Below are 21,620 nucleotides of genomic sequence, written 5' to 3'. Positions count from 1 at the left end.
AATTATAATATTTAAAAGACACTTATGCAGGTACAGGAATAGGAAAGGTTTAGAGGGATATGGGCCAAACCTGAGGAAATGGGACTAGCTCAAGTAGTACAACTTGGTCAGCATGAACTAAAGGCCCTTCTTCCATGCTATATAACTCTATGTCTTCATGTTGCAATATCTGTCATCTGGTAGGGTTGCAATTGCAATTTGCGCCTCAACAGTCAACCTCTCCAAATCAAATCATAAGACCATAAGATATAGAAGCAGAATTATGCCATTTGGCCCATCGAGTCTGCTCCACTATTTCGTCATGGCTGATCCGTTTTCTCTCTCAGCCCCAATCTCCTGCCTTCTCCCCATATCCCTTCATGCTCTGACCAATCAAGAATCTATCAACCTCTGCCTTAAATATGCCCAATGACTTGGACTCCACAGCCACCTGTGGCAACAAATTCAAAGGGTTTGCAGCTGCATTTCTCCAGTTGAATTGTGTTAGAAACATAGAAAACCTGCAGCACAATACAGGTCCTTCAGCCCACAAAGCTGTGCCGAACATGTCCTTACCTGAGAAATTACCGAGGGTTACCCATAGCCCTCTATTTTTCTGAGCTTCATGTATCTGTCCAGGAGCCTCTTAAAAGACCCTATCGTATCCGCCTCCACCACCGTCGCCGGCAGTCCATTCCACGCACTCACCACTCTCTGCGTAAAAACCTTACACCTGATATCTCCTCTAAACCTACTTCCAAGCACTTTAAAACATGCGTTCTTTGATAAGCCCTAGGTCTTTTCAAACAGATCTGAATATTGAGGGCGGGAAATGCTGCTGGGGCAATGAATGCCACTTGCTGGAGGTTTCATGTTGCTAAAGGCAAGGAAACATCCAGTGTACATATTTAAAAATTAATTTCAGTGGCAAATGACATCTTGAAAATATGACTGAAACAGCAGTAAAGAATAAACAGTCTGAAACAGAAAGGAAGGAAGTCAAGGAATCCCTGAGGATCAGTCTAAGAAATGGATGATACATCAACCAAGATGACAGTCTGGACATACTATTAGTTCTCCGAATGGATCTGCGATGACACTAATGAGTTTTGGATAGTGTCATTCCTGACAATGCTGCTGTTAGTTAACACCACATTCAGCCAGCATTTAATACCTATTTAACTGTCTTTGGACAGAATGGTTTGCTAATCCATCTCAGAGGGCAGTTAACTGGATCACATTGCTTAAAGACTGGAATATCCAGACGACAGCTTTCCTTTCCTAAAGGATATTAATGAGCCAGATGGGTTTATATGACAACCTGCTAGTTTCACGTTCACCATCACTTCTAGCAGCCTTTTATTATTGATTTATTTAACTATCTGAATTTATATTCCACAACTGTTATGGTAGGGTTTGAACTCACATCTCCAGATCTTTAGTCAAAGCCTTTGGATACTAGTCCAGTAATTTAATCACTCCTGTTTACATTTATGTTGCTGACAGACCGGGTCCAATTTTGACAATCAGCAATAATGCAAAACAGACACAGCGTTGGAGTTTAAGCACATATTTTCCTAAATGTGCTACATAATTTAAATGTACATAATTGTGTTCTGCGACAACCCAAAGTAAGATATATTCTATAATTCATATTAGTCAGATACAATTGCTAGTTATCTATGTAACTCCTTACACCAGCATACATCATCAAGTGGAATAAATGCCATGTGCATTTCAGTCGTGATTGCGTTGGGTTCTTGCCATTGTCTCGGCAGCAATGTGGAGATGCAAGTAATGGGACGCTGGAATGTGAAGGCAAGATTTTAATGGGCATGTGAATCATGAACCAATTCAGCACTGGCACAGAGAAGGAGATAAAGTCCAAGTGCCCGTGCTCGGCTTGGCCAATCCCCATCCCTCAATGATACTCACACTGAACTGTCAAGTAACTTGAGGCTGAAGGAGAATGCCCAAAGCTGTTGCTAGGTACGCAGGTGTACTTCCCAGCATCCTCGGGCTTGACTCGGAAGATGATCAACATTCCATCAACAAAAATCCGCACTCTCAGATTCAGGTCACTGTGAAAGACAGAAAGGGACAAAGTAAAATGACAATTCACTTCAAGTGTCCTGTTCAAGGAACCTAACGCAGGAGGCATTTGTCCCTGCCCCTTTGTTTACATGAAAGGTGAGTAGTGGCCTTGTAGACATTAAGTATTGAAAAAGGATGTCTGTGTAAAGGCTGCTGGATTGTTTTGCATGCTCCAGGTATCGATCATGTTACACAGGCTTGATGGAGCAGGCACACCTTTCCTATTCTTTATTTTCATATCTGTATATTTGTGATTAACCATGTTAATCAAAGTTCCCTAGTATTTCAATATTACTATCCTATAAACTACAGCAACCTTTTATGATACATAATAATTCACAATATTTAAACGATATTAAAATTATTCTGAATATTGATCAGCTATTTCATCACGAAAAAGGAAGTTAGCATTGGAAGATACAGCACATCAGTACTCTGAAGCATACTGACTATATTCAATAATTCCGATACAATATAACACAGGCACTAGGCTCAAAGTAAGAATCTGTCTGTTCTCCAACAATGAAAGATATTTTCCATAAGATTAAGAGCACTAGAGGGTCATTTCCATTTCTTAGACGAGAAAGATTTTAGATAAACCTGGTGAATTCAGAATCAATTTGCATTAGGTTATGGATAGATTGGTGCAGAGTGGCTGGAAAGTGACTTTCATTCCTTAAGATTCACATGCCATTTCTGAGAAAACTCTCAGTACACTTTGCAGTAGGTTGCCATGAAAATCAGTCAGTCAGAACCAGGCTAGCAAATTATACTGTACAATTTCACGATACAGAATTTTCAGAAACTGTATAGATGAATTAGGACTAGAGGGCCTGAGTTATAAGGAGAGGTTACCCGGGCTAGGTCTTTATTCCTTGGAAGGCAGGAGAATGAAAGGTGACCATATAGATGTCTTTAAAATTCTAAGAGGCAAAGATAAGGTGGATGGTAACAGTCTTTTCCCCAAGTTAAGGGATTCTAATACTAAGGGGCATCATTTTACGATGACTGGTCAAAGATTTAAAGGGGACCTGAGGGGCAACTCTTTTCATGCAGAGGGTGGTGAGTGTATGGAATGAGTTGTCAGAGGAAGCATTTGGATAGGTACATAGAGGTGTGGGCTTGGAGGGATATGGACCAAAAGCAGGAGGTTCGGACCAGCCAAGGGGATATTGTGGTTGGCGTGAACTGGTTGGGCCAAAGAGTCCATATCCGTAAACACGAGATATTCTGCAGATGCTGGAATTCCAGAGCAACACACACAAAATGCTGGAGGAACTCAGCAGGTCAGGCAGCATCTATGGAGAGGAATAAACAGTCGACGTTTCAGGCTGAGCCCCTTCATCAGGACTGGAAAGGAAGATGTGGCCTCCTCGCCAACTTGTGCACACCCTTGGAATGTGATGATTAGAATGGAGACGGATCACCTATGAAAGCACGAGGAACCAGCAAAGGCCAATTGCAAATAACAGGAAGAGCAAAGAATATGGAACACACACAAAATACTGGAGGAACTCAGCAGGTCAGGCAGCATCTATGGAAATGAATAAACAGTGATGTTTCAGGCTGAGGCCCTTCTCCAGGACCAGCCCTCTTCATAGCCATGTCAAGTGGACCTCCTCCTACTCCTATGTCCATTGATCAGCCCAACCATATCCCTTTCTCTCGGCAGCGCATCGCTAGCTACCACTTAATAGAGTCTATGCTATTCACTTACAGGTACACTGAGGCTACGTCCACACTACGCCGGATAATTTTGAAAACAAAGCTTTTTCTCTTCGTTTTGACCCTCCGTCCACACTGAACGGCGTTTTCATCCCCCGGAAACGGAGATTTTCAGAAACTGTCTCCAGAGTGTGTAAATTTGGAAATGATTGTTGCGCATTGTAGTGTGGACGGGGTAAACGGAGAGATTTAAAAATGCTGTCATGACAACACGACAACAACAATGCTTTTTCTGCTTCTGCTTGGTACTGCGCAAGCACTGTCGGACGGTTGTTATAACGCACAGTCGGTGTGAACGGCTTGAGAGTTAAATTGTAAAGTGAGCTTTTTTGACTATTTAAAAACGCTGTCATGACGTGCCGGAACAGATGGCCGCAGCGCGGCATTTCGTTGTTTCCTTGAATGCAACCCCCCGACATAACCTAACAATTTCAGAAAGAAGGCAAAGAGACTGAAGCCAGAAGAGTTAGAAATGTACTCACCAAATACTTTGACCCATAGCTTACTGAATAAATAAGTATACTCACTTCGCCCTGTTTTCTGTCCTTGCTTGTATGAAGGTGGTTTACCTATTTATGCAAGTACTTCTCTGACAATAGATGTGTAACAGCCTAATGTAACATTGTATGGAAATACAAGATAACACTGATGCAGACGTTTTATACATTTAACAAGGTGCTTTATTAATGCAACAGAGTTAGTCAGTTTTTCAACGTTTGTCATCAGCCGGGTCATACTGTCCGTAAGCACCCTGTCGATTGCCTCCATACGCTCCAGTATTTGTTTTCTTTAGTTTTAAGTCCTCCTGCGCGAGAGCCAAGAGCAATTCCTTTTAAGTTTTTCTACTCTGTAACTGGACAAACGCGCACCAAGTATATCGTTTCCACTTCGCTTGTTTGCTGTGTGTCCTGCGCATGCCCAGTAGAGGAGATTCGCCCAAATATCCATCTAATGTGGACAGAGATATTTTGAAAAACGCGTAGTGTGGACGCCTGTCGTTTTTACTCGAAACCGGCGTTTTCAAAATTATCTGGCATAGTGTGGACGTAGCCTAAGTGTTGTAAAATTCCACATTCTCACTTCTTCCTTGGTAGGAATGCTATTTTGAATTCCTCAATTTACACAACAATACTATCTCTGTTTTACTGCTTGTAATCTTGCAATGGACAACTTTACGTATTACTGCAGATCCAATCACAAACAACAGGAAATCTGCAGATGCTTGAAATCCAAGCAACACACGCAAAATACTGGAGGAACTCAGCAGGCCAGGAGGCATATATGGAAAAGAGTACAGTCGGCGTTTCAGCAGGACTGGAGCAAGAAAGCTGAGGAGTAGATTTAAAAGGTGGAAGGATGGGAGAGAGAATCACAAGGCGATAGGTGAAACCTGAAGGGAGAGAGATGAAGCAAAGAACTGGGAAGTTATTGGTGAAAGATGTACAGGGCTAGAGAACGGGGAGTCTGATAGGAGAGGACAGAAGGCCATGGAAGAAAGAAAAAGGGAGAGAAGCACCAGAGAGAGGCGATGGGCGGGCGAAGAGATAAGGTGAGAGAGGGAAAAGGGGGATGGGAAATGGTGAGGGGAGGGGGTTTGGGAGGGGCATTACTGGAAGTTCAAGAAACCGACGTTCATGCCATCAGGTTGGAGGCCACCAGACGGAATATAAGGAGTTGTTTCTCCAACCTAAGTGTGGCCTCATCGCGAACGTAGAGGAGACCATGGACAGACATATCGGAATAGGAATGGGGAGTGGAATTAAGATGGGTGACCATTGGGAGATCCTGCTTTTTACTGTAGATAAAGCTATTTGAGGGTATCACTTAACCCCACACATTTAATTGGAATAAATTGCTAGAATTTGGTTGTTATTCTTGAAAGTCTACAAAGATAGCCTGACCAGCTCTTGAGGTTAAGCAGATATATGGAAATATTGTCACAGTGCTTGGTACTTAACCATTAATAATCCTTAACAGATACATGTATGAAAGACACTAAAGGACCAAGCATAAATCTCTGAGATTTACTTATTGCAAAAATCCCCTACAACAAAGAATTCAATATTGCAAAAATATATAAATGAAAATCTCAAGAAAGAGTTGCTTTCTTACCCTGATACATAAAATGTATTGAATTATCAAATCATGTGTTAAGTTATCACTAGTTCATTAACATGTGGTGTAAAAGCACTCACAGGAGTAGGGAAATGACAGCTATTCTGAATGGAAATAGATAATAAAGGAGAAGCATGCATTAATTGTAAGCTAAGTCGAGGCATTGATGGTTGTAGTAATCTAATATGTGCTTGCTTTTGAATTTGTCGGTGTTATTAGTTTGCATAGTGAATCATTGATTAGCAAGAACAAAATCAATTATTGTTGAAAAGTTTCCTTCTGCTGATTCCAACAATGGATCACAATGTTTTCCTTCCAAATTGTTTGAATGAGTTCTTGCTGCACCATCAGCTGGGAGTTTATGTAGAATGAGGCCGAAGGTTGTTAGAATTTTAAATCTGTTCATCTCGTAAAACAGGATAATGCTGCCACAAGTGCAGCCTGCTTTCTGGGATCCCATCCAAATGATCATTATTTACAGCAAGACAGCATTGGTAATGAAGGCTAGGGGCTAAGATAACAGTGGAGCAGTTCTAATCTAATCTCCAAACACAGTAAAGGCCAAGTGAATGTGATTAACAGCAGGAACAATGGCTGAATTCCACCCCCGCCACCCCGAACCACAACCTCCATGCAAGCCAAACAAGGCGAGTATCATACATGGCCCTTTGTGCCTCAATACTACATCAGCCACTGCATGTCCTACTAAACCTATTCAGTAACTGTGTTCAAAAGGATACCTTATTTAATTAATGCTTGAGTATGTGCTTTGTCAGGTTCTGCTTAATTACATTCTAGTTAAAATTCTACATACTGAAACCTAAAAGGCATAAATTAATAACAGAAAATTGCAGCTTTGCAAAATATATTGGCAGGAGTCCCCAGTGCTCATCCATAAATATTTTTTCTTAAATTCTAACACATTATTATTTATTGGGTAAATATAAGAATGTATCAAGTCTACAACCTCCTGATTATTCTAGAAGCCACTGTCAGTATCAGCTGGGCCATGACACAACATGTCCCATACAAATGAATACCCATTATAATGGAATATAAACCACGGGGTGATTTTAAAGCTGTAATATGAGATATTGCAACCTATAATAAGAACTTGGCAATCTTATCAAGCCACGTTTTCAGTAACAATGACTTATGTTTACAGATTAATACTGTAAAATAACCCAGTGCATTTTACAGAAGCTAAGCAAAATTTGGCATTGGGCCATATAAGGAGACATTAGAATAGATTCCAAGAAAAGCTCATAGAGGGTAGTTTTTGAAAAGAAATGAAAGAAGCAGGGACAGTAACACAGTAGAACTGCTGCCTCTTAGTTCCAATGATCTGAGTTCAATCCTGCCAAATGGAGTTGTCTACTGGAATTTGCAGGTTCTCCCTATGACGATGTAGGTTTCCAGTATCTCCAGTACCCCAGTTTCCTCCCAGATATTAATTGGCCACTGTAAATTGCCCCTAGGGTGGAGCTGAGTTGTAGAACTTCAGGGCGGTTGATTGGAATATGTGGATATGTGGAGAACGAAAATTGAATTAGTGCAGGATTAAAGACCGTGTCTTTAATGGTCAGCATGGGCATGATGAGCCAAAGTAACTGTTTCAATTACTTTCTATGACGTGTGAAGCTGGTTATGGAGAGAATTCCAGAATAAGTACACAGGTAGCTGAAATCACCATAGCAACTAAATTGAGGGTACTCAATGGGCCATAATCAAAGTGCAAAGAACTTGCCCATTATAAAAGGTTACAGGGATAGGAGAGGCTTGGTCATGTGAAGCAGAAGCACATGAAAAATAACATAAAAATTTGCAGGCAAGCTTGGATTGTTCAGTTAGCATTAATGGAGTGACTCAGAATTCACATGGCCACATTATATCCATCTGCAGTTCTCTATAATTTACCGGGCACTAAATTCTCTATAATAATAATAATTCTGATATTTGCAAAGGAAAAGAACATTGTTTATCTTAAAGAGTGAATATGCCAGATTATCTTTTTGTCACAGCGTTTACTGACCATTGATAACTATGTAACAGCCAGAGTTGGTTGAAAGTTAATTGAATTAAATAAGACCAATATTTTTACCTTTTCAATATGGCCTCTGCTTTGGAATGGTTACTAAAGCATTGACTCAACTCTGGTTGAGTGCCTTCAGTGATTAGATTTGATCTCCTAAAATAGTTTAGATACAAAAATCAAACGGTGAGCAAAATTTGTCTAAAAAGGACGAGCGATGACAACAACCACCACCCTTGACATTCAATGGAATTTCCAATTCTGTGGTCCCTGTCATCAAAATCCTGTGGGCCACACCAAGCAAAAACTCGAGCAAAGAGCCACTTAAATTTGGTGCCTGCAAAATCAAGTCAAAAGCTGAGGTGAGTACGTCAGCCTCTCACATCCAAATCCTTTCCATTATTGACAAGGTAGAATTCAGAAAAATAGATGTAATTTATTTATTGCACGGACTAGAAGGGCCAAGATGGCCTGTTTCCGTGCTGTAATTGTTATATGGTTATATGGTTATGAATGCAACACCAATATATCAAAGTCTGTCCCGAGCCTTTGTGGCCCATCAGGCCGGTGCTTATGCCGGTTTCTAACACCAATATATAGTAGCAGACATCCCACCCTGCATAAACTAATTTCAGGGAGGTAGCACCATCAATTTGCGGGAGACTCCCGGAACTTCTGGGAGAGGTGGGATGTCTGCAATAGAGTAGCTCCTTAGCAGCTAGCCAGCTAGTTTAAATAACGTTAGCTATGCTAATAAACGAATGACACCTGTTAAACTCACCTCAACATGTCTTTTACAGTCATTTAACCCACCATGGGAAATAGAAAAGTCACTGTTGCAAATGGTGCAGTGAGCAACACTGTCATTATTTTTGACCCCTATTAGGCAGGAGTACAATTTAGTGTAGCCTGGGGTGACGTACGTTTTATATTTTTTTGGAACGCTCTGCCATGGTGCGCGCTCGCTCTCTCTCTCTCGCTCGCGTGCTTTCGCTTGCTTTCGCTCTCACTTGCTTTCTCCCGCTCTCTCTTGCTTTCTCTCGCTCGCTCGCTCTCAAAAAAATTGATTTCCGTGATATTGTATATAATTTGCGGGCATCAGGGAGCCACTATTCATATGCGGGAGACTCCCAGAACTTCCGGGAGAGGTGGGATGTCTGTAGTAGAGGTTAATGCCATTCAGAACAAAAAGAGCTGCAAGCCATACCATCCACTAACCCTAAACATACATTCTTTTTATGAGCTACACAACGGCTACACACTGTGCTATTTAAAAAGGTACTGCAGTTACTCACCAATGTTACATATGTGCAGTGTAAGAATGACAACAGAGTAGTATGATTAAACGATTCCCTGTATTTTGCTGCATTTACTTTACCTTCTACCTTAACAAATCTTCCAGGGCCTGCTGCAGTGAAGCATCCCCACAGCATGATGCAGCCACCACCATGCTTCACGGTAGGGATGGTGAGCTTTTGATGATGTGCAGTGCTTGGCTACACCAAACATAGCATTTAATCCGATGGCCAAAAAGCTCAATTTTGGTTTCATCGGACTATAGAACCTTATTCCAGCTGACTTCAGAGTCTCCCACACACCTGGCAAACCCTAGCTGAGATTTCATGCGAGTTTTTTTTCAACAGTGGCTTTCTCTTTGCTACTCTCCCATAAAGCTGCAACTCGTGAAGCACTCTGGCAACAGTTGTTGTATGTGCAGTCTCTCCCATCTCAGCTATTGAAGGTTGTATCTCCTCCAGAATTGTCATGGTCTCTGGTGGCCTCCCTCTTTAGTCCCTTTCTTGCATGCTCACTCAGTTTTTGAGGACGGCCTGCTCTAGGCAGATTCACAGCTGTGCCATATTCTTTTCATTTCTTGATGATTGACTTAACTCTACTCCAAGGAATATTCAGTGACTTGGAAATTTTCTTACATCCATCTCCAGACTTGTGTTTTTCAATAACCTTTTTGCGGAGTTGCTTGGAGTGTTCTTTTGTCTTCATGGTGTATTTTTTGCCAGGATACTGACTCACCAGCAGCTGGACCTTCCAGATACAGGTGTATTTATACTACAGTCAATTGAATCACCTTGACTGCACACAGGTCTCCAAAAACCGATCTCCCTTTAACTAATTATGTGACTTCTGAAACCAATTGGCTGCACCAGTGATGATTTGGTGTGTCATATTAAAGGGGGTGAATATTTATGCAATCTATTATTTTGTGTTTTATAGTTGTAATTAATATTGATTGCTTTGTAGTGATCTGCTTTCACTGACGCAAAAGAGTCTTTTTCTGTTGATCAGAGTCAAAAAAAGCCAAATTAAATCCACTGTGATTTAATGTTGTAAAATAATAAAACATGAAAACTTCTGGGGGGGGGGGGCGAGTGAATATTTTTTATAGGCACTGTAGATCACTTTTCATTCTTGACTTAAAGGATTGCTGCAGTTCAAACACATTCTTAAAAGCAGCTAAAGATGGACAATATATATTCGTTACTCTAGTGATGGCTACTTCTGAAAAATGAATGAATTTAAAATTATTTCAATTTTATTAACTGCTCTTTCCTAAACTTTGAGGCACAAATTCTGTAGAAGCACTAAGGATTCTTTAATTCGACAGCATCGTTTGCATCATTTATTTAATTTATCATTACGTCTCCTATTTTCTTTAGTAAATTTTCAAGATTTATTCCATTTATCTTTTTCTTAGGCAAACCTGTAGGCTCGAAGTTGACTTACTTCCATTTCAGCTGCAAGGAGACTGATGAGCCGCAAGTCAGCCAGAAGTCTTTTCCTCTATTTACCTACTTCTCACTTGCTAGAACAGAGCTTGGAACAGAGTGTCTGCTTCAGGAGTCTTGTATTTTCCAGGCTCTGTTCACAAATTGACAATTAGTAATGTTATACACTGGGAACAAGTTGATAGAGACCATTGTTTTGCTGATGTTGAATGCAAGGCCTATTTCCTTGAATGTTTCATTGAACAAAGCAGTGACTTGGAGGTTGGTCTCCAAATGTGGGCTGAAGTCCAAATGGAAATGCAATGGCTGTGCAAATTAGGAGTCAAAAATTATTTAAGGTTCAAGAGATCACTCAAGCCACAGGAGAAAGACGTCTGTAACCGCTGTATAGATAATGACAACTGCACGGTAGAGTTACAATTAGTATCACTCAAATAGGCTACCTTGGAAAATACTGCAGCTAATCAAAAACATGGAATTTAAAGGCTGGTAAATTTTGACTATAGTGCTGATCTTCTTTCATTACTTTTAGAATTTGATTTAAACATGTCAAGATAAACTGAAACTGAAATTTTTCCCTTTCCTTGGTAACTATTACAGTTTACTGAACATTAAATGGCCAATCTTAATGCAGATCCCAAAGGATAGATATTGGCAGCAAGTTGCTTATTATTCAGTACAGATTGGCAATAAATCTGTATATAATTCACGGAGCCTACAGAGATCTATCAGAAAGGAAACACTGTTCCCAATTTTAATGATAATAATTGGTACTAATCTCAATCAATCCCATCTGGGTAGCCTGCAACCTAGCAGTGTGAACTTCCAGAAGATAACCGCTCCAACTCTGCTTATTTTCTCTTTCCTCCTAATCCATCTGGCTTTCACCCATATTCTCCTCCCAAAAGGCCCCTCCCCCATTCCTGCCCTCTGCCTTCCCCACCTCTCTTCCTTTATTCTATGGTCTACCTTCTTCTTTTATCAGATTCCATCATCTTCCACCCCTTGTCATGTTGGCCTATCACTTCCCATCTTCTGGTGTCTCTTCCTGGTAAAAAAAAATTTCCTCCCCTCCCCTCTTCTTCTATTCCCCACTCTGGCCTCTTACCTCTTCTCACCTGCCTATCACCTCCCCCAGTGCCCCTCCTCCTTCCCTTCCTCCTATGGTCCACTCTCCTCTCCTATCAGAGTCCTTCTTCTCCAGCCTTTTACCTTTCTCACCCATCTGGCTTCATCTATTACCTTCTTGCTACCTTCCTTCCCCTCCCCCCACCTTTTTATTCTGGCATCTTTCCCCTTCCTTTCCAGTACTCAAGAAGGGTCTTGGGTCAAAACGTTGACTATTTATTCATTTCCATAGCTGCTGCCTGACCTGCTGAGCTCCTCCCCTCTCCCCTCCCTTTATGAAGACCCTCCCATTCCCTCATCTGGATTCACCTATTGCTCAACCTTCCTTCCACCTTTTTAAAAATCTAGCTATCTCCGGTCTATCTTTCAGTCCAGTTAAAAGGTATTGACCTGAAAAGTTGTCTACTTATTTACTACTATAGATGCTGCCTGACCTGCTGAGTTCCTCCAGGTTTTGGTCCTAATTCCAGGATCTGTGGTCTTATGTGTCTCCAGTCTCAATCAATTAGTTGACAGAAGGTTCAAGCATGAGGTGAGGAAACCTCATCAGTAAACACACAAGTCCACCCATGCTGACATTCCCATAGCATCTGTGATGGCTCACTGGGAAACGTGGGAGAGTGGAAAACGGCCAATTACCATGACATGAAAACAACAATTACGTGGCTGGAGCTGTGAGGTCTTTTATACATGAAAATCATGATTCCAATGTTGCCTGTTGAAGCAAATTGATGCTATGTTAACACTCCATAGTTAAAGCCATACTGCATTTTAATGAGGGTTATTTAACTGAGGAGTATGCCCTTACTAAAAGAATTCTTCAAATTTCATTTTTACACATGCAAATATGTAAGAATAATGATTAAATTAATCATTATTCTTAGATATGGAAACAAATTCTCTTGGAAACAAATTCAATTTTTTATATAAAAATGTAATCATGTAAATCAACTTGCAAATTGTTTCTCCAATACCTTTGAAGGTAACAACAATATCTGCACCAATAAGAAATATATACGACAGACACTAATGAATTGTTTGACTGCGCTACTGATTTCACTGTAGAGATGAGTACTGTGATTGTAAAATCATCAGAGGTAGGAGGAAAACATTGTTGGTGGTTATTATTTAAAAACAATTAATATTGAATAAATTGCTCAACCCTGTTAAGTATTATAACCATGATTTGACTGCTTAGTTACAAGGACCCTGAGGGAAGGGAAAAATGTATCAAGTTCTGACTACCAACATTCTTTAGAAATATAATCGCACATAGGCCCAGCAAATATAATAACACTTTTAAAAACAGAGAGTATTGATGAAGAAAGGAATTATTTCAATTGTTAGCTTCCAGCCTGCAATGCACAATTAATAAGCATTAAGATACTGGAAACAGTCAGAAAATAAACAATATATTTTGCTGAAGAACAGATTAAAGCTTCACTAGGTTTTATGGAACCTTTGAAGAAGCAACTGACATATAGATAGCTATATAAGAGACTTATGGCAAGGGTAACAGCAAACAGATTTAAGGGGAATGCATCCATATGTACAGAGCAGATCTCAAAGAAAAAAAATGAGGTGAAGAAAATGAAAGTTTCTTGGAATAGGTAAGAACTAATTATTCTCCGAGAGTGAGTAAGAGAGAGATTCGGCAGATGCTGGAAATCCAGAGCGACACACACAAAATGCTGGAGGAGCTCAGCAGGTCAGGCAGCATCGGGAGCACTGGATCTAGTAAACCACCCCAACAGATTTGCCGGTGAAGTGTTGCCTCACCTGGAAGAACTGTTTGGGGTCCTGAATGGAGGTGAGGGAGGAGGTGAACGAGCAGGTGTAGCACTTCTTCTGGTTGCAGGGTAAGTGTTGGGAGGGACTGTGTTGCACTTAATAAAGTAAGTGCTACACTTTCCTATTCACCTCCTTCCTCACCTCCATTCAGAAATAAGTGCTCCAATTCCCAACTCTGGCCTCTTACTTCTACTCCTCACCTACCTGTCAACCTCCCCCGATGCCCCTCCTCCTTTCCTTTCTCCCATGGTCCACTCCTCTCCTATCAGATTCCTTCTTCTCCATCCCTTTACCTTTTCCACCTATCACTTCCCAACTTCTTACTTCATCCCCTTCCCCCCACCACACATGGCTTCACCTATTACCTTCTAGTTTGTACCTGTTCCCCTCCCCACACGTTCATACTCTGGCATCTTCACCCTTCCTTTCCAGTCCTGATAAAGGGCTTCAGCCCAAAACGTCGACTGCTTATTCCTTTCCATAGATGCGGCCTAACCCGCTGAGTTCCTCCACATTTTGTGTGCATTGCTGTCTTTTTGGACTGTTTTTATTTACACCTTACATAATATGCCTGCACGGCAGATTGAGGCAACAACATCAAATTGTGAAGGGCGATGAAGATTTTAAAAGATTGTGGACAACACATAGGTGAGGCGGTTGGCAGATATGTCAGATTTGCAGTTTTGGGGCAGATGCAGTTTAAAGTAAAAAGATATGAAACAAAATATTATGATGTAGACTTGAAATACCAATTACTCTTTCTGTTATTGATCTTGATTCTCTTACTATCTAAAAAATATATTGATCTCTGCTTGATTGAACTGCATGAGAGAACTTTCAACAACAGCCTAAGGCCGGAAATTTCAAAAGATTCACTGGCCTTTGGGAGAATAGCTTTCTCCTCATCACAATCATGACTCTGTGACTATGATCCATGGTCTGGTACCCCTCAACCAGAGTAGACATCCTCTGTGCATCCAGGCTGACAAGCCCTGCAAGTACCTGTCAGTTTCAATGAGATTTTCCCTCACTGTTTTGAACTCTGAAGAATAAAAGTTAGGTCTACCCTGTGGCAACTGTATCAATTTTTAGGTAAAGGACCAGTACTCCAGTTGTAGTCTCATTAAGGCCCGATAGAAATGGAATTAGGCAACTTAAGTCTGTATTTAAATCCAGTTTTAATAAAGACCAGTATACATACTGCTTTCCTAACTGCTTGCCACGCGTTCATGTTGGCCTTCAGTGACTTGCGTACAGGACAATAAAGTCAATTTGAACATGAACATTACCTAACCTCTCACTATTTCAAAAATAATATTACTTTATGGTTTTATGCATAAATGCGGTTGATTTCATATTATATTGTTTCTCCCACATTTTTACCCACAAACTCATCTAATCTATATCCCCTAAAAAGGCCTGACATCCTCCTTGATTTTATATCATCAGGAAAACCCCAACCTTAGCCAAATCAATGTTGTAGATTGTAAATAAAAGAGGTCAAAGCACTGCTTATTGTAATATCTCACTAGGTATTGGCTGCCAACCTGAGAAAAATATAATTTTCATGATGGCGATGGTCATCTGGACAGCAATGATGCTCTTTATTGAATACAGCTCAGCATTCAATACTTCCATCCTCTCAAAACTAATCCATAAGCTTCAAGACCTTGGCCTTAATGCCTCCTTGTGCAATTGGATCCTCAATTTCCTCACTTGCAGACCCCAGTCAGTTCAGATTGTCAACAACACCTCCTCCAGAATCTCCATCAGCACGGGTGCACCACAAGGCTGTGTGCTTAGCCCCCTGCTCCACTCACTTTACACTTGTGACTGTGAGGCTAAGCACAGCTCCAATGCCATATTCACGTTGGCCGATGACACCACTGTTGTTGGTCAAATCAAGGGTGGTGATGAATCAGCATATAGGAGAGAGATTGAAAATCTGGCTGAGTGGTGCCACAACAACAAACCCTTACCCAATGTCAGCAAGACCAAGGAGCCGCCAGTCCTCATTGTGGGACCAGAGATGGAGAGGGTCAGCAACTTTAATTTCCTCAGTGTTATTATTTCAGAGGACCTGGCCTGGGCCTGGCACGTAAGTGCAATTACAAAGAAAGCAAGGCAGTGCCTCTACTTCCTGAGATGTTTGTGTAGATTCGGCATGACATCTAAAACTCTGATAAACTTCTATAGACGTGTGGTGGAGAGTAAACTGACTGGCTGCATCACATCCTGGCTGGGAAACACAAATGCCCTTGAACAGAAAATCCTACAAAAAAGTAGTGGATACAACCCAGTCCATCACAGGTAAAGCCCTCCCCATCATTGAACACATCCAGACAAAGTACTGTCGCAAGAAAGCAGCATCTATCATCAAGGACCCCCACCACCCAGGTTGTGACCTCTTTACACTGTTGTCATCAGCAGGAGTGTATAGGAGCCTCAGAACTCACACCACCAGGTTTAGGAACAGTTGCTACCTCTTAACCATCAGGCTCTTGAACCAAAGGGGCTAACTTCACTCGCCGCATCACTGAACAGTTCGTACAACTTTCAAGGACTCTTCATCTCACTTTCTTGTTATTTATTTCTTATTTATTATTACTTTTTATCTCTTGTATTTGCACAGTTTGTTGTCTTTTGCACACTGCTCGCCTGACCTGGTGGCTGTGGTCTTCCATTGATTCTATTATGGTCATAATTCCACACGGTAGGCTTATTCAGAAAGTCAGAAGGCATGGGATCCAGGGAAGTTTGGCCAGGTGAATTCAGAATTGGCTTGCCTGCAGAAGGCAGAGGTTGGTGGTGGAGGGAGTACATTCAGATTGGAGGGCTGTGACTAGTGGTGTCCCACAAGGATCTGTTCTGGGACCTCTACTTTTCGTGATTTTTATTAACGACCTGGATGTGGGGGTAGAAGGGTGGGTTGGCAAGTTTGCAGATGACACAAAGGTTGGTGGTGTTGTAGATAGTGTAGAGGGTTGTCAAAGATTGCAGAGAGACATTGATAGGATGCAGAAGTGGGCTGAGAAGTGGCAGATGGAGTTCAACCCGGAGAAGTGTGAGGTGGTACACTTTGGAAGGACAAACTCCAAGGCAGAGTACAAAGTAAATGGCAGGATACTTGGTAGTGTGGAGGAGCAGAGAGATCTGGGGGTACATGTCCACAGATCCCTGAAAGTTGCCTCACAGGTGGATAAGGTAGCTAAGAAAGCTTATGGGGTGTTAGCTTTCATAAGTCGAGGGATAGAGTTTAAGAGTCGTGATGTAATGATGCAGCTCTATAAAACTCTGGTTAGGCCACACTTGGAGTACTGTGTCCATTTCTGGTTGCCTCACTGTAGGAAGGATGTGGAAGCATTGGAAAGGGTACAGAGAAGATCTACCGGGATGCTGACTGGTTTAGAGAGTATGCATTATGATCAGAGATTAGGGAGCTAGGGCTTTACTCTTTGGAGAGAAGGAGGATGAGAGGAGACATGATAGAGGTGTACAAGATAATAAGAGGAATAGATAGAGTGGATAGCCAGCGCCTCGTCCCCAGGGCACCACTGCTCAGTACAAGAGGACATGGCTTTAAGGTAAGGGGTGGGAAGTTCAAGGGGGATATTAGAGGAAGGTTTTTTTACTCAGAGAGTGGTTGGTGCGTGGAATGCACTGCCCGAGTCAGTGGTGGAGGCAGATACACTAGTGAAGTTTAAGAGACTACTAGACAGGTATATGGAGGAATTTAAGGTGGGGGCTTATATGGGAGGCAGGGTTTGAGGGTCGGCACAACATCGTGGGCCGAAGGGCCTGTAATGTGCTGTTCTATTCTATGGTTCTATGGTTATTGGATTTATTGAGTACGCCTGCAAGAAAGTGAATTTCCGGGTTGTATCTGGTGACATACATGTACTTTGATGTTAAATTTACTTTGAATTTGGAACTTTATTCCCACTGATTTCTTTCTCTTTAATAATCAATTCACAATTCATGTCAGGATATTACCTGCAGTTCTAGGAGTCCTGACCTTGTCAACCAACCTCCCGAATGACTTGGCATTAACCTTATCAAAATCCAAATACTTAATGTCAGCATGAACATGTGGCCCGAAGGGCTCATGCCTGTGCTCGGTGACTCTATGATATTGCATTAGGTTTCCCTTTATCCACTCAACTAATCACTTCTCAACAACCTCCAGTACAGATAGGTATACAAAATTATGAGGGGTATAGATAGGGCAAATGCAAGCAAGCTTTTCCCACTGAGATTGGGCAGAGGTCATGGGTTGAGGGTGGAATGTGAAATGTTTATGGGGAACATGAGGGGAAACTTCTTCACTCAGAGGGTTGTGAGAGTGTGGAACGAGCTGTCAGCAGAAGTGGTGCTTTGTGAGCTTGATTTCAATGTTTAAGAGAAGTCTGGATAGGAACATGGATGGTAGGGCTATGGTCCAGGTGCAGGTCAATGGGAGTAAACAGGTTAAATAGTCCACCTGTTTCTGTGTTGTACCTACCTATGACCTTATGACTCTATTAAATAGTCAATCATGAGTTTTGTTTCATAAATCATCTTCAGTCCTATTCAGAACCGAAACAGAAGATATCGGAAAAGCTACCAGGTCAGGAAAGAGAAACAGAACCAATGTTTCAGTCTAGCAGAGAGAGAAAAATATATAATAATAATAATAAATGAACAAGTATATCAATTATATATATATTGAATAGATTAAAAAATGTGCAAAAACAGAAATACTGTATATTAAAAAAAGTGATGTAGTGTCCAAGGGTTCAACGTCCATTTAAGAATCGTATGGCAGAGGGGAGGAAGCTGTTCCTGAATTGGTGAGTGTGTGCCTTCAGGCTTATGTACCTCCTACCTGATGGTAAAAGGGCATGCCCTGGCTGGAGGTTCTTAATAATGGATGCTATCTTTCTGAGACACCGCTCCCTGAAACTAGTACCCAAGATGGAGCTGACTAGATTTACAACCTTCTGCAGCTTCTTTCAGTCCTGTGCAGTAGCCCCCCAACCCCATACCAGACAATGATGCAGCCTGTCAGAATGGTGTCCATGGTACAACTATATAAGTTTTTGAGTGTATTTGTTGACATGCCAAATCTCTTCAAACTCCTAATAAAGTATAGACGGTGTCTTGCCTTCTTTATGACGACATCAATATGTTGGGACCAGGTTAGATCCTCAGAGATCTTGCTACCCAGGAACTTAAAATTGCTCACTCTCTCCACTTCTGATCCCTCTATGAGGATTGGTATGTGTTCCTTCATCTTACCCTTCCTGAAGTCCACAATCAGCTCTTTCGTCTTACTGACATTGAGTGCCAGGTTGTTGCTGTGACACCACTCCACTAGTTGGCATATCTCACTCCTGTACGCCCTCTTGTCACCACCTGAGATTCTACCAACAATGGTTGTATCGTCAGTAAATTTATAGATGGTATTTGAGCTATGCCTAGCCACACAGTCATGTGTATATAGAGAGTAGAGCAGTGGGCTAAGCACACACCCCTAAGGTGCGTCAGTGTTGATGGTCAGTGAGGAGGATATGTTATCACCAATCCGCACAGATTTCATCACTACCTCTTACAAAATGCTGGCAGGTAAAACAATGGGTCCTTTGGGGTTTATCAGATTTCATTCCCTTCTCTGGCACTTTTCCCCCCTAACACTCATTTCCTTCAGTTCATTCTAGACCATTGGTTCTCTGTTACCAATGGTTCTCTCTAGTACTTATGTCTTCTTTGGTGACGATGGGGAGAAAGTAAATGCAAAATTCCTCAGTCATTTTCTGGATTGCCACTATAAATTCTCTTGTCTCTGTCTGTACAGGACCAATATTTGCCTTTGCCAGTCTTTTTTTAACATGCCTATCAAAGATTTACGGTTCACTAGCATGTTCCTTGCCAGTTTAATTTCATATTCTGCCTTGCCTTTCTTTATTAGCTTCGTGATCCTCCTTTGCTCAGTGTGGAATTAAAAAAGGAGTCTTATGATGGATTACAACAAGATGAGCTGAGAAACCAAATGATCTGTTTTTCTGTCATAATGTTCTGGGATTCATTGAAATGGCGCATGTGGAAAGTTCACGTTTATATAAGAAGCTGTTGCAATTCTGATGTAGAACAGACATAAAACAGATGATGCAATTCAATAAGTCTCTTCAGTGCTGAAACCGGCCACCTCCTGGAGCTGAGCTGAGAAGAACACTTCTAAAATATCCCATTAAGAATCTTTATTAGCTTACTGACAAATGTTATGTGTTTTATGACTGTGATTCTCCTACCCAGCTATCGTTTAATTCTAACTGAAGCGCTACTGCATTCTGGTACATTGACGTTTACAAATTTGCACAATAAAATATTTAATTCAATCTAACATTTATGTGAATCAGGAAATCCACTTGAACTCTTTACAACCCCTTAATTCTAATTTAATTTATTTGTAAAAAAAAGAGATCCCTTTTTATAGGTTTTTTACAAACGAAAGTGGATGCAATTCTAAAACTGTACTTTTTTTCAAGATAGTGCCGAGCTGCAGTCTCCATTGAGGTTGTGTCTCAGACTTAGTTGTTTTTTAGGTTTGTAGAGATGGTTTTGTGGACAGAGAGGGGATTTAGGGATCAGGTTAGGGTTTGGGGACAAATTAGAGGACAGGCCAGAATTCCCAGTCTCTCCACATTCGAAGTCCAGTGGGAGGGAAGAACGGGGCTTGCTTTGCTGTTGTTACTTTCTCTCTCAGTATAGTTCTGTTTTGTTGTGTTCAGTGTGGTTCTGTCAAGCATTGTGGGCAGGCTATGTTGGCGCTGGAATGAGTGGTGACACTTGCGAGATGCCCCCAGCACATCCTTCGGTGTGCTGGTTGTTTACGCAAACAACACATTTTACTGTATGTTTTGATATACAGTACATGTGATATAGAAATCTGAAATCTAAAATCTAATGCAGCGAGGTTACCCAGGTACTGTGTTAAGGCAGATGCGAGTTCTCTAGCTGTGATTCAGCCAGGAACAGGTGATTTCTCAAGCACTGGATTTGACGGTGTTTCGGGCTTCCAAGAGTACAAACATCCAGTGACTGGATTCATCTGCCTCTTAGTCCCCCTGCCAAGAAACAAATCTTTTCACCAAGAGAAAAGGTTTCACTGTTCATTGTGCAGCTTGTCATGGATCATGAGATGAATTTCCTGACAGGGAAGGCACACATATAATCCATTCATCCTGAGAGAGCCTGTGTATCAGACAGCTTCAATTGTCAGAGGAGGGATGAGACCTGGGGTACAAGGACTACCATTCACACCTGTGGACTCTTCAAGTGCAACAGCTTAGCGTGATTATAATAGTGCGAGGGTACGGTTGAAAAGGCCGTTGGTATTCCCTCACCACAGATGAATTGCTAGGTTTTCCTCTGTACTCAGTGTGTTTATTAAGTACATTTGGGCAGTACATATCCAGGAGCCAGTCAACACAACCACGCAAATAACAGAAATCTTGATGCAATGATGAGATAGACAGACAGAGAGGTAGATTTATACTGCGTGGTTGTGTTGACTGGATACATATTGCCCAAATGTACTTAATAAAGAATGACAACTATATAGTGGTCAAACAGGCTTTGAATGGTCTCCCTGTGACCACAAGGATTACTTTGGGCTGCTCTAATTTCTAAGTTCAAAAATGTAAAGTACATTTATTATCAAAGTATGTATACATTATACAACCTTGAGATTCATCTCCTTACAGGCAGCCGCGAAACCAGAAACCTGAAAGAATCCATTAAAAAAAAGACCAACAGACAGAGTAAAAAAAAAAAAAAATCGCACAAACAAAAAAGTAAGCAACAGCATTCAGAATGAAAGCGAGTCCATAGACACAAAGCCTGGAGCAGTCCCACAGCCTCAGACGCAGTTCATCCCACGGCGGAGAGAAACGTCATGGAGCTCGCAGACACAGATATGCAGGTTGATAGATTAGTTAGCCACTGTAAATTGCCTCTAGTATGTTGAAACCATG

The 21,620-nt window shown here is 41.4% G+C and overlaps 1 protein-coding gene across 3 annotated transcripts in view; it reads right to left on the bottom strand.

Annotated features, from left to right (window-relative positions):
- igsf9bb (immunoglobulin superfamily, member 9Bb) overlaps positions 1–21,620 on the bottom strand; it is a 749,555-nt gene that overhangs the window by 153,003 nt on the left and 574,932 nt on the right. For all 3 annotated transcript variants that reach the window (XM_072238319.1, XM_072238320.1, XM_072238321.1), the window contains exon 7: positions 1,915–2,060. In XM_072238319.1, coding sequence (XP_072094420.1) covers positions 1,915–2,060 — 146 coding nt within the window. The remainder of the gene's footprint in view (positions 1–1,914; positions 2,061–21,620) is intronic.

This window comes from Mobula birostris, chromosome 20 (assembly GCF_030028105.1).
Source record: "Mobula birostris isolate sMobBir1 chromosome 20, sMobBir1.hap1, whole genome shotgun sequence".
Lineage (NCBI taxonomy): Eukaryota > Metazoa > Chordata > Chondrichthyes > Myliobatiformes > Myliobatidae > Mobula > Mobula birostris.
The sequence above is the reverse complement of the archived record's forward strand: the minus strand, read 5'-3'. Positions and strand labels throughout refer to the sequence as shown.